At 39.1% G+C, this 17,902-nt stretch overlaps 1 protein-coding gene across 19 annotated transcripts in view; it reads right to left on the bottom strand.

Moving 5' to 3' along the window:
* Positions 1–939: 939 nt before the first annotated feature.
* Positions 940–17,902, bottom strand: part of Ank3 (ankyrin 3, node of Ranvier (ankyrin G)) — a 329,054-nt gene continuing 312,091 nt past the window's right edge. For all 19 annotated transcript variants that reach the window (XM_013514813.1, XM_013514811.1, XM_013514810.1 and 16 more), the window contains 2 exons: positions 11,738–11,813; positions 940–2,356 (listed from right to left, as the gene is read on the bottom strand). In XM_013514813.1, the coding sequence (XP_013370267.1) occupies positions 11,745–11,813 (69 nt within the window). In that variant the 3' untranslated portion in view covers positions 940–2,356; positions 11,738–11,744. The remainder of the gene's footprint in view (positions 2,357–11,737; positions 11,814–17,902) is intronic.

Consider the following 17,902-nt stretch of genomic DNA (forward strand, 5'->3'; position numbering starts at 1 on the left):
CTTCACTCTTTGTGCAGAACAGGCTGTCTGGGTAGGTCTTGTAGTTATCAAGTCCATTTTGGCCTCATCTACTTGTCAAGAATCTTTAATGGACAGGTGATATATGGCATTGTTCTATGGCTTTAACCACTTACTTAATTTTACATGAGGAATATTACTTGCAAAGACATTGCCTACCTCATAAAGTGGTTGGGAGGCCTCAGTTAATGGTTAATGAATGGGATTAGGATAGAGAAGGGGTGATAGCTCTCCCACTGCAGTGAGTTACCTCTACCACCACTATTTAAAGCCACATTCTGGGCTGGAAGAAAAGTTGCAGCCATGGCCTGTTGTGCTATGGAACTGAGACTCAGGTAGTGAATGTGTTGCGAACTCTAGTGTTACCAGGTTAGTCCAAAGTGTAGGAACTGTGGGCTGAGACTGTGATGTGTTGGAACACACGCCCGGCTGGGGAGGGCAAGGACAACCTGGTCCCATCATGTTGCTGTTTTCTGGGAATCAGGTCCATTGTTAGCAAATGTTGCTTTTCCAGAGAAGGTAGAAATTAGGTCCTTAGGTGAATTCTTGTAACTCATGCACTGACAATGTCAATTTAAAAAAAATGGGCCCAAAGCAACTGCATATTCAATGGTCCTGGAAGTACCGGGTTACAACTTCTTGACCTGCTGGCTATAGTGGTCCTAACTTCTCATTTTTTGGAGGGAAGCCCAAACAAATGTGGGCATCAATTAATGTTCAGTTCTTGGCTTCTTCACAAAATACACAGAATATATGTCAGCTGGGAGTTTTCAGGGCAAACCTGAATGTTTGGTACTATCCCTTTAGCGACAGAGGCATAGGTGGGACTAGCAGGTGTAGACTAGTGTGGCTAGGACTCCTGTGATGAGGATCAGACAATGACCTTTATTCAGAGAACACAAGGACACTGTAGAACACAGATAGGTGAAGAGTTTAACACAATTTATTTTATGCTTAAATAATCGACTAGGTCATCCAGTGTCTGGTTTTTCATACATATGTCATTAGAGCTAGGTGTCGATGAATGCTGATTTTTATGTGAATATAATCAACAAATTAAAGAATTTCACCAAAACCCAAATAAAAATGCCCTTTAAAACACAGCAGCCTTATTAACCTAATATGACACTGCTAGAATGGTTACAAATGATTGGCTTACGGAAAGGTGTCTACATCTGAGAGCCAGTACACGATACAGTAATAAGTTTACAGCGTGCTGCCATTCTACGAGCTAAGACTTCTGTTCAGTCCATTTTAAATACCCCCGCCTGGGGGCCTCGTTGGAGCACTGTCCACCTCTACAGCGGCAAGCATTACCCCCTTGTAAGCACTAACAGCCCCCCCCACCCCCTAAAGCAACTACTGTATAGGTCCATTTTTTTTTTTTTCATTTTTAGGTCATTTCATTGAAAAATTGGCAATAGCAACAAATAGTAATGAAGGGCTTTGTGTTTACAGATAAAATCTTCTGTGTTGCAGTATACTGTAGTGTTTGCAAAATTGGAAAAGATTTAATCAAAATAAGGTGATACACATGCATCAAAATATTAGTATTCTGAAGAAAAAATTTTCACACAACTACAGAATTCCTCATTTTGGGAATTAAATTTGCAGCAGATTTTAAAGATTTGTTTTTTAAAATCAAGCTAGCTGTTTTGCATATACAAACATTATAATTGCTAATATACAAGAGTCAGGAGAGCCCCCCCACCCAGAACCTCTCCCTCTCGCAGGGTGAAGACACTTGAGACCCCTATTATGTTAAATGCATCTGCAATATTCTGTTTGTGTTCTAAGAGGCAGTGCCTTATCAACATTTATTCTATTTTTCTGTTAGAATTTATACAGTGTTACTATTTACAGCAAAACTATCGATGTTTTAAAAAAGAAACAAATAGTGTTTATACCCTGACAGTTTGGGTCCAAGAAAAATAAGGCGAGCTGTTGTGGATTTAGTAATTTTAGTGTTTCTTCGAGATTTGATCGTTTCATCTCCTTCTGTCCTTTCTGGCGGCAGGAATTTTTTTTCTTTTGAAAATGACACCAAATTACTTGAGAGAAACTGTTAACAGCATGGCTTCTTGTATATACACTGCATTGCTAATTGCACACGCGCCAATCCTGGAAATGAAAGTGAATTTCCATGCTCTGTAAATTGGCTCATGCTAAATTAAAATGTGAGTGGTTTTCTTTTCTTTTTTTCTTGTTGCATAAAAAAAAAATCATGCCATTAATGTGTGGAAGCAGCAGACACACACACCCTTCTCCGTAAATTTTTTCCTTCTTGTTGATATTTCTTCCATGAATTTCTCAATACTGGCAGTAAAAATACATGATCCTGTGGAAAGAGAGACAATAGGTAGTGAGTTTAGCTTTCTTTCCTCCGTGTTTTCTTTTTGAGACCTTGCCTAAGCCTTCCCTAGTATTCAACGGAAAAGCCTCAGAGAAGGAGGTCTCTTCACTAATGGGTGCTTAGGCTCCAGGCTGGATGCCTTGGAGGACACCGCCCCAGGGTGTACTAGGAAGGCAGCGGCCTTATTTTCACAGAAATGAGGGTGTTTAAAGTTGATGTGGAAAGACCTCCTCTTGGTCCTGTCTCCAGAGCTCAGGCTGCGGAGCTATTTCAAAAGGCTTTAGGGCTGAGTCTTTCCACCTATAGAATGATGAGCAGGGAGATGGCGATCAGTATCAAAATTTAAGAGGACAGAACCTTTTGTGCAAAAAAAGGGCCAGGCGTATGGAGTCAGGACGGAGCATCTCCTCATTTCTGCAGATTTGTAAGTCCTCACCCCCTGACATCCAACTAATCTTTCAAAAATGGAGAACAATTTCATTGCCTCATTACTATAAACTTGCTCTTCCAAATATAAATTAAAATTCTAGACTAACTTGTACTATTGTAAAGAATACTTTCCCTTCTCTTGTCTGCCTCAGTCATGATGGGATAAAGTATCAGTGCTTGACTGAGAATGTCTTATCTTGCTGGATGATTCCTGCATAAAGCATCAATGTTTTCTAGTAATTCTGGTTTTTTTTGGTATCGGAAATTGAACTCAGGACCTTGCGCTTGCCAGGCAGGCGCTTGTGCCTCTGAGCTATATCCCCGGCCCTCTAGCCAGTCTTTAATATGTCCAAATAAGTGAACACTCTGCAGCAGAGGTTTCCATACTATGTGCAGTACTGTTGGTATGAATCCTCCATAGAAGTTTTTCCCTACATAGTCTTTCCTCCTTGTTCAGTGTGAGAAGCTACAGCTTGAGTGTCTTTCTGAGCACCAGGCAGTCCCACAGAACCTGAGTGAGGCACAAAATTGTAAGAACAATCTTGTCCACTCCCACGTAAGCAACAAACTCGTTGGCAGGTCCTGGAGAACCTTTATAAACAATTCTGTTTCTGCCTGGGCTCAAGAGTGTCCACAGTGACCTTAGATTTCCTTCTCTTTAGAGAGTCACTTATGACACCTTGTCTGACATAAACATGTTAGAATTGCATTTCCTCCATCTCCTCACCTAGGACTTGGGCTATCCTTTTTATTTTAAAAGTGGCACTGACCTCAATACCCCAGGTCACTAATCCTTGGAGCCAAGAACACCAAAGTATCGATTTCTCCTTGCGTGATTTCTAGGGCTCCCTGCTCCCATAACTTTGCAGAAGTTCTACAGAGGGAAAGTGACTCATTTGGACAGATCCTTAGTGGGAGGATCAGGATTTTCGCACCTCTGTTTCTACCATTTAATCCTAATCTTCCAGACACCAGGCTTCTCGGATGGTCCTGGCATAATGTTACCACTATGCTTTTGCTCTGTTTTCTTTGCAGCAATTTTCTCTGGATAGATTTTCTACATTTTACATCTTAACTGACATAATTTATAAACCATACTTCATCTATTATAAATATAGTTTGATAGTTTTTAGTAAATTTATATAGGTGGGAGATCACAGCAATCTGGTTGAGCTTTCACTTTTTCTTCATCTCTTCTGAAAACCAACCCAGCTTCTGAGGTTAATTTTGTAATATGAAATGTCTTTTTCTTCTTATCCCAAGACAAGCAAATATTATCTTTCTTGATATAGTGGATAGGTTTCTCAGATTTTATAATGCTGTTAATTATGCCCATCTATATGTGGGTATGTTTTGGGTAATGATTTTCTTTTTGAAAGTGGGAGTTACCCTTATAAATCTTTCTGATTTTCAGTCATGCAATTGGTGTATGGGTCCCAACTTCATGGAGTACATGAAGACATTCAGTGGACAAAATCCTTTATACACAGTATTGTGCAAAAAAGCATGAGAACTTCATTAAGTGATGTTCTACACACTGTAAACTGTATCAAAAGCACCATCTGATGAGATGATGCGAAGGCATGCTCCATCAAGATGGTGCCTCAGGACGGGGATTTGGAGTCCTCTCCCCTTTCTCGGTTGAAATAATGGATATGAGGTAGATATACTTGCATTTAGGAATCTTTGAGTTATGTCTTTCAAATCTAGGAGATCTGTCTTTCATAGGTAGGAGAGACTCAGAACTAATCATTCCTATTACTTCATGGTAATTAAAATATTTTAAAGGGACTCTTTAAATACAGAAAAGCAGCAAGGAAACAAATTGTCATTTGATATTTCTCAGATGAATAATGTACCTTATAGATCACAGCTTCAAGTGAGGTATATGTCTAGGTGCAGAACTAAACATTCCTTACAGACCCACTGAGGTATATGCATGGTTCTTAGCTCCTAATGCCTTCACTAAAAATCGTCCAGCCCCATACAGTTTTTGATTAGTTCCTAGTATCCTCAGCTGAAAAGCTTTGTTTCACAATTTCTAGTGGTCTTCTAACTTGGTTGCACAACAGAATTATCTAGGAAAATTTAAGAAGTCCCAATATCCAGCCCATAGCCCAAAGGAACTATCTAGAATTTCCTGGGATGGGACTCCATATAACATTTTAAAACTCTTTAGAGCATTCCACTAAACTTGCGAGTCAATGACGTGTCCTGGAGGAATGCCCGTCAGGGTTTACCATGCATAGACATCACCTAGGACAATCTTCACATGTGGATTTCTATTCAGTAGTCTGGGATAAGCTTGGACAGTGTGGTGCTAAGTCTCTCCAGCAAGGCTAACACTGCTGACTGACAGGTTGTACTCTGAGGCTCTAGACCACATGCCCCTTAATGACCATACATTGGTTTCCTGCTTCCTTCCCTCTGCTCATGAGTTTGTATCCACTTATATTTCCCCAATCACTACGCATCTAACTCTTTGCGTAGTGTTTGTCTGCAGTGTTGTCTCCTTCAAAGTGCAGATTTTACTTTTCCTACTGTGACACCACCCCTGCAGCTCACGTTCCTCTGTGAGATGCAGTTATGTCACGGAAGGAGGAAAACTCTTCCGACACATCTCCCCCAGTCCACTGAGGACAGTGAGAACTGTTTGCTTTAGTTTTTCTTTCTCTCCCTTCTCCCCATCTCCCTTTTTCCTTCCTTTTACCTCTCTCTAGTTTTAGGAGTCATGCAACTAGGAACTTCTTACTATATGAGAAACTAGTTACTATATGTAATTATAATCAACTACAATTTCCTTTTAAAAATAATACCAATTCAGATAGATTTATTCATCACTAAAACGGGTAAATTTTTAGCTTGTTCTTTTCTAGTGACCACTGATGTAAAAAAAAAAGTCAAAGTTAAAAGTCAGTAGGGGAAAAAAAATACCAGAAAAAAGTGACTAATATTTTGACAATGAAAGAAAAACATAATTTATTTGTATTAAATGCTTATTGTATGTTGGACACAGTCTTAAAGTGGAATTATTCATTTACTCATAATAATGAGGTCTGATTATTTCCTCCATTAGATAAGAAACAACTACAGAAGTAAACAAGCCCCGGGATACACAGTGTATGGTGGAGTCAGAATTAGAACTCAAGCCACCTGACTCTCAGCCCTTGGTCTTAACTTGAATCTAAGGCTTTTGTGTATTGAGGCATTTGGATAAAGGCTGAGAAAAATAAACAAGAAAAACACAATGCAGAAAGATCTACTCCAAATGAAATGTGGGAACATATCCTGGAAGGTAGGGTCCTGAATCTGGAACAAAGCAACTCAGGCCATGGCTCTAACTTCCTCAAGGCAGAATCAGAAAATGAATTTTAAGACCCAAATCTGTCATTTCCTGCAGCCTCAGAAATTCTGCCATCTATTGGTCTTATTCATTCCTTAGTAAAAGGGAGGAGAGCACCTGCTTTGCTAGTTTCCTGGGGTTATCATGAGAAACCTGCACGAGTAACTCAAAGTAAGATGCCATCCCTTAGGAGGATGTCGGTGTCACCGCCATCCTGACTTCTGAACTGCTGCAGGCTGACACTGCTAGTTGCTGCTGTTGTCATCCACCAGCCTCTGAAAGCCAGGCTCTGCGTGATTCTATTCTTGGTTCTTTTCTTGCTCAATGCTAGTAATGATAGCTCACTCTTACTGAATAATTACTATGGGCCTGGGAGCCACTATTAAGCAAGTTACATATATTAATACACTTAATTCCACAAATTAACTTTGAGATATGTTACTATTATTCCTATACGGAGATATAGCACTATTGTTCATTTCAGCTTAATACCAACTCCTAACTCCGGTCTCTTGAGATGATAATAGAGGCGAGGAAGTTAAGACACAGAAGGTTAGTAACTTGGCCAAGCTCAAGCAGCTAGTAGACTGCCTGGCAATTTGATCTACTCAGGCCACGTCACTTTTCACTGCTGTATCAAAGATGGCCACAGAAAGATCTCCAGCACAGAGACTTCTGTCTGAAATCATGACAAATATGGAGGGCACTGCACTTAGCATCTACATTGCATAGCTCGGCAGCTCAACCCTCAGTTTGTTTTTGTGGTCTTGGGTTCTGTATCTGTGTCCATGATTACCTATACGCCAGCAACCCTGATCATTACTCTCTTTCCTCACTCCCCATACTGAATTAATCCAACTGTTACACTTCTAAAATGTTCACCAGATCTGCATTCTCCTGGCCATTCTCCTGCCTGGAATGAAATCTAATCCTTTTTCCCCAGCTATGGGGTTCCAAATGATAGCACACGTCTCATTTCATCTTGGGTCTGCCCCACTCGCTCCTATCTCCTCAGACTCTGGTACACTGATCTCTCATTTCCTCGAGGATGGTAGGTCCCTACAGCTCAAGGTCCTTGCATACGCTCTACCCTCTGCAGGCCTCTTCTGTTAGTGCCACCTTTTTACTATAGAGAGATCTTCCTTAGATCAAGTCCAGATGTGTCCACATTTCTTTCATTGGCTACTGGATATTTTTGGGCATTTGAACAATATTTGCTCCATCTCTCTTGCAGTTTTAGACTGGGAAATTCAGAAAATGCATGGTGGTTTTATTCATCACCGTGTGTCTGGCCCCTCTACTCTGAGCCAGGCAGATAGTAAAATATCCTTGGTGGGAATGAATGAAATTGGTCAGCTTTCTGGCATCAGGTAAAGTGCCGCCCTGGCAAGCCAAGGCTCTTCTGTTTCTATAGGGCCGTCAGCGAGAGGAAGAGCACTTTCTCAAGGAGGTTTGCAATACAGTTACTGGTTGATGTTAGTCTTTGTCGTGACTTTGATCTAAAGCTGTTCCCTTGCTGTGACCTTAAAAATCAGCCCTTTGGTGGCACCAAATCTGAAGATTATGGCTACCTTAAAAATGACATCTTGCTTTATTTTAAAAAGTGTGCATGCGTGCACACACACACACACACACACATGCCACTACTACCACCACCATCACAAGTGTTTACAGGTTACCTATATACATGTTTTTGGTTTAAAATTTGAGTTTGAATCTCTAACAATTACCAAATACTATTTAATAAGATGTGTACTAGTTACAAACTTACTTCAAGGTGAATCCAAATTCCATTCTTTTGCTTTTGTTCCCCAGTGGAAGGATCCTGGGTACATCATTTAGCTCTTCTAAAACCCAGTTACCTCTCTCAGAAAAAAAGCCCATATAACATTTTCTGGTAATTATATGAGATAACGTATGTAGTGATTTTATGTGGTGCCTGACATACAACAGTCATTTTATAGATGATTATAGTGCATGAAAGATCTTAGATTGCTTAATGTAAGAGGAAGGGCTCTAGGCTGAGTATCAGTAATCTTGTGTTCAGATTCTAGCTCTATGTTGTAAGTTGGGTGACAACAATCACGTCAGCGCTGAGCTTTAGTACCTTCATCTGTAAAAAGCTGCAAGTAAAGCTGGACTAACCTACCTCCACCTTTTTTGTAAATGGATTAAATAAGAGAGCAATGTAGAAGTACTACATAAACTAAACCAGTATATGCTATAGACAAATCCTTAAACTCATGGTGTTTCCTCATCCAAACAGGTTGGCTGTGACTATATATTAAACAAAAGCAGGTGCAGGGTACAGACTGCTCAAAAGTCAACTGGCTCCAAAATGGGAAATAAAAATTTCGATATCAGTGTCAAGAAGTGGTGACATGTGACAGCATTCTAGCATCTTAACTGTTTTGTTATGTTAAAAAGGCAACCAGCAAAACTACAAAGACTCAATGTATTCACTAAATGATTTTTCCAGATCATGTAGTCAATGTCCTCAAATTTGGGGGAATATTCCAGGATTCATTTCGTAAGGTTCCTCATGGAAGGTGAGCACTGCCTTGCAACACAGAGCTACCGTTCGCTTGACACAAGGAGTTCACATTATGCTGAAGTTATGTTCACGTTCATATGAGTTAATCTGCTTAACTTTATCTCTCCTTTGGTGTAGCAAATGAGCCTGACTTCTGTACAGGGTAATTATAATTTTAAAGCCTCTTGTATATTTAGTGAATAGTAATAAGATTCTACAGGATCCTGGGAGGATAGCATTGTCATATTTTTTCTGTCTTCACAGATATAAAATATATTATCGCTTTGGAAAAATGACTCACCTATGGTAGATGGCCTTTCTGATTCATTTCCCCTTGGAATCTGAGCAGTATATGAATGAACAAGTTGCTACACTTTTATGGGCATACTAAAGCGACAGAACTCTCTTCTACTTTGACTTCATTTATCACTCAAGAGTTGATAAACTAATTTAAGACAGCATGCTTAGTAGTTTAAGAAATATATATATATAGTGAGTTCATTCTAGATATTTCTCCATTGATGATATCCCTTAATTTTGCCTTTCACTCATCTCCAATAGAAATCCAGTCATGCCGACAGCACTCGATTGAGCCATCCTTACTGCTGAGGCTAGCATCTGTGTGGTCTCTTTACCAGGTCTTCCGCTCATCCCTGTTGGCCCCTGCAATTCATTCTCTACCCTACATCTAGAGTAAGTGATGGAGAACACAAATTGGGTCACATCCCACCCTTGCCTTAAAAACCTTCAGTTTTTATTTTCAAACTTCTTTTATGGAGAAGACTAGAATCCTTATAGAAGTGATTGACTCCCAGTAACACTCAGCCACACTTCACATGAACCTCCTCTGTCCCCTTAGACCTGGGTGAAATCTCCAGTAAATATATTACTGAGAAGGTGGCCTCCGCAGGCAGTTTGTTAGGGTCTGGATCTTCTTCCTGCCACTTTTTACTTACGAATTTGGGCAATCTACTTAACCATGGCAGGCCTGTCTCTTATCGGTTAAGTGGGGATAATCATGCTCTGTATCCAGGAGAGGCACTATGAGAATTAAAGGGGATACATAAAACACTTGCAGAACTATGGAAATACTATTTCCAGAGTATCTGCAGTTCCCAGTGTCATTAAATAATTGTGTAATTGATTAGTCATACTTGGTTATCCTTAAGTCACTGTTACAGCTCAGATCTCAAAGGGTCCCCCTGGGGGCGTGTCTTGGAAGGGTGTACTCTTGTCCTCACCTCCTCCCTTCTCTCTGTGCTTGCTTCCTGGCTGCTTCTCTCCACCCTGCCATTGCTGCCTTGGAGCTCACTGGCCATAAGCTTACACCGTTACCCAAAATAAACCTTCTCCTTTAAGCTGTGGGTGACGGGTAATTTGTCCTAGTGCCAGGAATGCAACGGTCTCCAAAATGTAAATTTAGTGAGAGCAAATACCACATCAGCGCTCTTTGCCACGGATTTCTCAGTGCTTATGTAGAAAGCCTCACCAAGAGGAAGTAAAATAAATTAGAGTGAATAAACAAATGATAAGATATCTGGGCTTTGGTTACCTCATACAAATTAGGGGGATTATTTCTCAGTTACATTATTTCTCCGTTCCTTATCTTAGCTTTCCAAATATAGTACCAGGATCCTCAGTAGGTAGAGAATAGCAGACAGAGGAGGGTAGAAACTAGGATCTGTTCACTTTTTGTTATTTTAACCACGGAATGCGGAGGATGTAGGTGAATGGCACTGGGGAAATGATATATGTTATATGCACTCCCTAAACAGCCTCTCTAATTATTGCTATGTAGTGATAGGACAATGTAAACTTTAGAAAAAAAAGACAAAAGAAAATAATGTGATCTGTAAAGAAAAGTTCAGACAAATTTAAACAAATCTCATGTGGTAAACATTTAACTTATGAAAATGAACAGCAGACCATTACCCTCTTATTCTTTTACTTTGATTTCTACAAATGTAGTAGTATACAGGGTTTTACTCATTTAATTTAGATTGGCGACCATTATATTTCAAAGGAAAATATATCCTCAGGTGCTAGTCTGCTAAAATGGTGAAAAGGCTGGATCAATACAGTTCTCGGTACATTTGGAAGAATCAACTTGTTGCCGAATAGTCTCCCTGTTGGGTTGTATGTGGCTGCTGCATTTCACAGTAAGCTCTCTCAGAGAAGATTCAAAACATTACTCTTTACATTTGCTTTTGCAAACATTTACACTTAAATTCCTGCCTGCTTTGCAAGAAGAAAGTTTATGGACCGTGAACTAGAGTCAAGTTTTAGTGTGTGTATTTTTAAATTATATATATTATATATAATAGATATGGTGATCAAAATATATAGTCAGTGCTTAAATTTTAAAAACTTATTACATAAAGACACTTGGCCATTAATCTAACTTCACCTCACTTCAAACACACTTATCCCACTGTTCTTCCACTTTCTGACACAGTTCTAGAAGTCTTTTTTCAGGTATAAGACGTGATCAAAACTATGGTAAATGCCACTGCCAAGTGCCACACCACAGAAAAACAGGGTTCTGAAAACCATGCTGGTGTGTCCTCGTCCACCTTATTCACCTGACCCGGCACTGTGCACTTCCGGGCTCTTCCCCAAAGTCAAAATGAAAGGTACATGTTTTGAGTTGGTTCTGGACATCAAGAAGCAGCTCTGACGGTGCAACCACAGGCACTTACGAAAGAAGAATTCCAGAACTGCCTCAGAAAGTGGTGAAGAACAGTGGAGTAAATGTGTTCAAAGTGAGGAGGAGTCTTATGGGGAAGATCAATGACAAAACGTGTCTATTACTATGATTCAAAAATACATATTCACCCTATTTTTGATCACATGATATAGGTAGAATATATATATGCACACACACTTATATGCACATGCCATATACATGCATCTATAAAAAGAACATAAACAACTTCACATTTTCTAAGGTGGGATTTAGTGAAAAAGAGGACAGGGATGATCTGAATCACTTATTGGGAGGTTTCACAGGAACTTAAGCCTCACTGTGGTTGACATGAGCACACTTGACACCTTGACTGACCGTTCTGTTATGAGTGGCTCTTCTTTTCCACATGCCGGATTTCCTTCTTCGTCTTCACCTTGTAACCTTCTCCCTGCTTTAAAAGGAATACGCACATTAAGACTTCATGGTGGAAGACTTTTGAAGTAGGTCCCATTCTGGTCCCTGGAGCTGGATTAGGATAAGTGGAACCATTTAATGTACTTTTGTCATTTCACATCTCAAAATACACGCAGTCTATTTGGCTTAACTATGGCCTAGCACCACCACGGCAAACAAGAGAGCGCTGTCAGAATGAACACAACATACCTGCACTTCACAGTAATTCAGTAGGTTAGTGGCTTAATACAAAAAAGCAGGCTATCCATTTCTTGTAGTTAGCTAGAAGAAATCATCACCAAACTTCACAAGGCACTCAAATCCCAATTTTAAAAAAATTAATAAACACTACAATATTTTAAGCCAGCAGAATTTTAAGAGATCTGTCATAATGAAACAAGTTTTTTTTTTTTTTCCGTAAAGCACTACTTAAGAACTAAATACCCTGGACATACTGTTATCCGAGGGACTGTTCTCATTCTTCTGAATTTTATGGAATCACCCGTGCTATGCTCTTCTTCCTACAACATAGAGGTATCCATTTTCCAAAAAGATCTCTTCGCTGAGCACTAGGAGCACAGTTCTCTGACAGTAAGACTGCTGTGCAATACTCAGTTTTTACTTTACTAACTATAAGAAAACACAAGTAGCCTTTCTAATTTTCTGACCTAGTCCCAAGGAACTGTCAGTTCACTCTTTTCCTCAGAAAGAAGTCTACTGAAGTTTCTATTTTTAAACAGGAGAGGGTAAAGATCTGGGAAACAGAACGGAAAAGTAACTAGATGTTTTCTTGACAGGTGAGGATTTGTTGGAATGAATTACACTGTTTAGTGTGAGGACTTTGGTTCTGCAACTGGCCCCATGGGGGTGGGGAAACCCAATGAGGAGGGCCTTGTCAGGGGAAGATGGACCGCACATTTCCCTAGAGAATATGACAGAAAGGGCAAATGTATAGATCTGACGCAAACACAGTGAACTGAGGTTTCTGCCCCGCTACTACTCAAATCTTGTCCTTTGGATTGCCCTTTATTTGTGTCCTAAGCAGACTTGACCAATGGCCAAGCCCTAGTAGTGAAACTTTTATCTTCTTTCTCTCTCAAACTGGCACAGTCTGTCCCCATAAATGAATTTATCCCTGTGAAAACGCTGAAGACAGTGAAAACTATATACAGTATCATTAAGAAATGTTAGGAAGAAAAGTCTTTTTTTTTTTCACGCCGATCAAATGCAAAAGTCAAAAGCAGCAAATGCGTCAAGCTGCCACACTGCAGATGTCAGCCCGTTAGCAGTGCTTTTAGGGAGTATACAAAGCTTTTATCCTCTACTTTCTCGTTGGCAATCCCTCGCCATTACCACTTCATCCCGTTTCCTCTCCTGTGGGATAATTCGTCTTACTACTTTCCGAGTGATCTGTAGGAAGCAATAATGACAAGTAGAGATTTTTCTGTTTCAATTGGTGACGCTACAGCACAAAAACAGTAACGCTTTTAAGGTAAGAAATTTCAATTCCAAGGGAAGCATGAAATCTCAATGATGATTACTTTTCTGGTGATGAGGTTCCCTTCTTCATCAGTAAATTGTTCTTCTGTGACAGATTCACCAGGAATGTTTTTTGCTTCCTCTCCCTAGAGGGTGTGGCATAGAGGTTAGCAGTGTACTACACGGAGATATCACCACACCACTCCAAACACCACACACATGCTTCGGAATTCTAGAAAAAGCAGCAGTGAGTTCTACTTGCTCCTCCAGGGTGAGAGCAAAAGGCTGACTTCACTGATGGTTATTTAGCAGCCAATAGTCTTCAAGCACTAAACTGCAAGCAGGTGTAAGAATGGTAGTCAGCAACAAATTTCACAGGTAAACCAAACGGCTCCATGTGTCGGAAATAAATATTTTAGCCAATGATTAGAGCTCTGATCAGATCATCTGACTCTGAGAACAGGGTTTGTTCCTTAGTTACACTTCTGGGGATCTTATGGATTAAATTTTTGTAATCTGATTTGACACACTACTACCTCAGTGGGAGTATAGTGTTTATCATCTTTGTTTAAAAATTCACTTACTGAGGGTAAACATTTTTTGGAAAGACTATGAAAAACTCCAGGGTATAAAGCAATCTTACTTTTGTTTTTGCCCCAGCTTTTGGTAGGACTTAAATGAGAATAACTACCTCATGAAGAACATTTTAAGAGTACTATCATGAAGTGAAAGGGTCTTAGGTGATAACTATCTCCACTGCCATAGGCCAAAGTGGCAGTGGGACAGACAAAAGCAATACCAAAGGAATTTAAGATTATATCTTTTAGTTAGTAACTGTTCTTTGATTTACAAGTGGACACTGTCAAAAGTTAGTAAGTTAAAAAAAAGTGGAATAAATTCTTAGTTATCAGGGTGGGCTCATATTTTCCTGCTCATAAGGAGTTTGGTGAATTGAGATGACTCCTTAGCATCTCTTCATTTGCTTTAGGATTGTTTAAGATGACAAATCCTTCAGAGAGCAAAAGCAGGACTCTACTATACCATCACCTTCTTCACTAATGTTCCACTGTAGATTTGTGCTGCTTGCTGTTTGGGGAACGAGGAAAAATATCTTAAATGTGGACTTGTACTTGAGGGGCCCAGTGACCTGTTGGTCAAACTTGTTGAAAAGGTGAAGTGGGTAATGCTGCAGCGCAGTGTACAGTCGTGATTTTTCTGGGAAAGAGAGACCACAACAATAGCCACGGCTCCTCTCTGCAGCGTACGTGGCAGGAGGAGGACAGCAGCTCTGCTCACTGTCAGAGCTTGGCAATGCGAGAAAGCTACGCGTGTGCCAACCCGCAGAAGGCGAGTCCGGGTTTAAAACAACTGAACACAGAATAAAAATTAACTTGTTTTGCTAACAAAATTCTGTTCCCGTTCTTATTTACTTTTTTAAAATTTCTGAATAGATTGACTTTGTATTTGTTGAGTCTGGGCACACAGGTCATGACCTTAGGCAGGATAGGAGGCTCATTTGAGAAAATGTTTCCTGCCTCTCCTGCCTCGGTCATCCTTAATTTGAGTTTCAATTAACGCACTCGTCTGAATGCACTAAAATCCAGTGCTTTACGGGACTGTTGTTTATGTTTCCTAGGATTGATTTCATATATTTGGAGGAGAACAATTTTTAAAAGTTTAATTTTTTTTTTAGAAAATAAAGACCTAAAGACAGCAAAAGCAGCAATAAAATGTCATAAAAAAATTTCACGAGTTTAAACATGAATGAATAAAATATTTTTGAGCTAATTCTTACAAACATTCAGCTCTTTGAGTGGTATGCAACTAGAGGGTCTCAGGAGAATCCAGCAAAATAGAATCCTGTTGAATGTGTTATGAATGAATCCTTTTGTAGGAAAGATGCTAATTAATTTTTAAATGGTTTGGACAGTCTCTGAAAGGAATGTTAAGTAGGTATATTTATAAGCAGAGTGAATACATACCAGTATTTTGATTAAGAGTCTTAGAAAAAGCAAAGTCCTACTTATAAATAACAAGTCATATTAGTTGAGAACTATTCCAGTATGTAAACATTTTCATTGTTTTACATGAAACTTTATATGGTTTAAGAATAATTTACAGGTAAAGGTACATCTCTTTACCTTAAAGTCTACAAAATATAGTCAATCATTACTTCACTGTGGCAAAAATTGCTATGTAGAAACTACACTGGGGAATTGGATTAGATAGAAAAGACAGAAAGAAGTAATGAAATAAGTTTTTAAAAAACATGCATCTTTAATTCTGTCAAATACACTAGAGAACAAGTGTTACCAAGGAGAGATCTCTGAGGACTTGCCTTAATAAGAGTCCTAATGTGTCTAATGTTGTTGAAGGCAGTATAAACTTTTAAGTAAACAACATTTCCTCCTTGGTTTGGTTGATAACAATATTTTAGACAAATGCTGCCACTTACTTCAAAGGGCAATTTCAACATACATATTTTTACATTTTCATCTGTGGTGGCTATGTTAACAAAGGCTACTTGTATTTACTTTTACATCCCTAGAAGGAGTACTGCAAGTCATAATTTTAACTTCTCTTTCCTAGAGTTTTTTTTTAAAATAAATATTAGTATGAAATATACCAATTTGCTTTGATGTACACAATAAAACTTGAATATTCCAAACCTAGGATAGATGTATTTTGCAAAAAGAAAATTTTGGACTGGGGTTATAGCTCAGTGGCACAGTGCCTGGCCTGGCAAGTGCAAGGTCCTGAATTCCATTTCTGGCACCAAAAAAAAAAAAAAGCAAATTTTCCAGTATTACGTATAACCCATTGTCATAGTCTAACAAACCCTGTTACATGAAGGAGTGTGTGTGTGTGTGTGTGTGTGTGTGTGTGTGTGTGCGTGTGTATACACATATACATGTATATAAACATAAAGTTTGTAAATAATGGTTACTTCCGGGAAATGGAATGGTTAGGTAGAACTTTTGAACTGCTTAATATGAGGAAAACATATATCTACTCTCTAATTAAAATATGTGAAATATTGAAATAAAAATGCAGTGGTGCTATATTTTAACAATCAACCGTTCAGAACTTACCAAACTTCACAATAGTTTGTGAGTTGGTTTAAAGTTTTTATTTTGGCATTCAATAAATTTGCTAAGCAAAGTAAACAAGCTTAAAGGACTGCTTACTAGTTTAAACTTCCTCTAAACATTTCAAATTACTGTGATATTATCAAATTACATAGAAATAAATGATTATGCTGATAAACTTCAAAAGTCCCACAATGAATGGAAGAATTTAACTTCCATAATGATTGGAAACTATTAAGTATAAAAAGAATCACAACTGCATTAAAATGAATGGGTTCACTTATAAAAATAGAGATAAAAATCATAAAATTATACTTTAGTTCCATTTATTGTACAAATTGCTAAGACTTATGCCAGTGGAATTCTGACCATAACTACTGTTTTCTTTGGGAGACACTTCCCAGACAAAGCTAGCTCTGGAAGGGATGGACAACCCCAAAAGAGAGGGATTAACATGACAGACAGGGCAACTCTGCTGACTCGGCTTGGGGTAGACCAGCACCCGTGAAATAGGTCAGATTCCCAGCATTCCAGCCCCATGAAATCGTTCCTAGCAATGGCAGCCTAATGCCACCATCATCTACGCCAGTGGAAAGGTTGGAGTGGCCAAATGTTTGGCTTGGGCTAGTCAAAAAGGCTCCTTTCTATTTGTTCTGGACGAGAAATACAGCACGGAGGGAAAAGTACTTCATTAGATTGATTCTGATTCCAGAACCGTTCTTGCCCAACTGTGCGATTTTGGAAGGCAGCTGTGCTCACCACTATACCACCAACACCTGGCCCAACCGTGTGATTTTGAACAAATTAATTCATCTAGTTCTGTCAACTAGGAAAGCAAATCATTGGAGTCTAGATGGTCCCTCTAGGGCCTAACATTGCCATTTGATGTTTCAGAAAGAGGTGATTCCCGTGTCACATTTATTGTATTATTACCATAGTGCTTGAGCTCTTTTTACTTTAGGAAGATAGCAACATATGGAATAAAGAGAAAAGCTACAGAAGTGTGATTCTCTTAGCTGCTCCAAAAATCTCAATGGGAAAATATTAACCAGAAAGGATTCTATATATGTGCAGCTTAAACTTGCTTTGTTATACCTATAACTTCCAAAGATAATTATAATTATTCTTTAGCCAGATACAAAACTCTTTCTCTGATGATTCCATTCATTAAGTCTCTCTAAAATTACACCAACTTCAATAGTATGTATTTGGGAGAAAAATAGATACCGCTGTTTTGTGAAGCCCATAGCACCATAGTACATGTTGGTATTTTAAACTTAGACCCTTAATACACTGATGTGCTATCCATTATTCAAGGTTCTCATTCTAATAAGATCATTTATGAGCCAGTTTGCAGATTCATTTCTAGAGTGCTAAGAAACCAAAAGAAAGAATCCTCATGGGTGGGGGGCAGGGGCTTGATGTTGCTGCTGCTTGGTTTTCAAGGTTAGAGAAAGCTGCTTTTACTCCCCGCTTTTGAGGTGTTCTAGTTCCTTCTCCTTCGTGACTGTTTTCCTCT

The sequence above is a fragment of the Chinchilla lanigera genome, unplaced genomic scaffold (assembly GCF_000276665.1).
Source record: "Chinchilla lanigera isolate Chin_1 unplaced genomic scaffold, ChiLan1.0 scaffold00024, whole genome shotgun sequence".
NCBI lineage: Eukaryota > Metazoa > Chordata > Mammalia > Rodentia > Chinchillidae > Chinchilla > Chinchilla lanigera.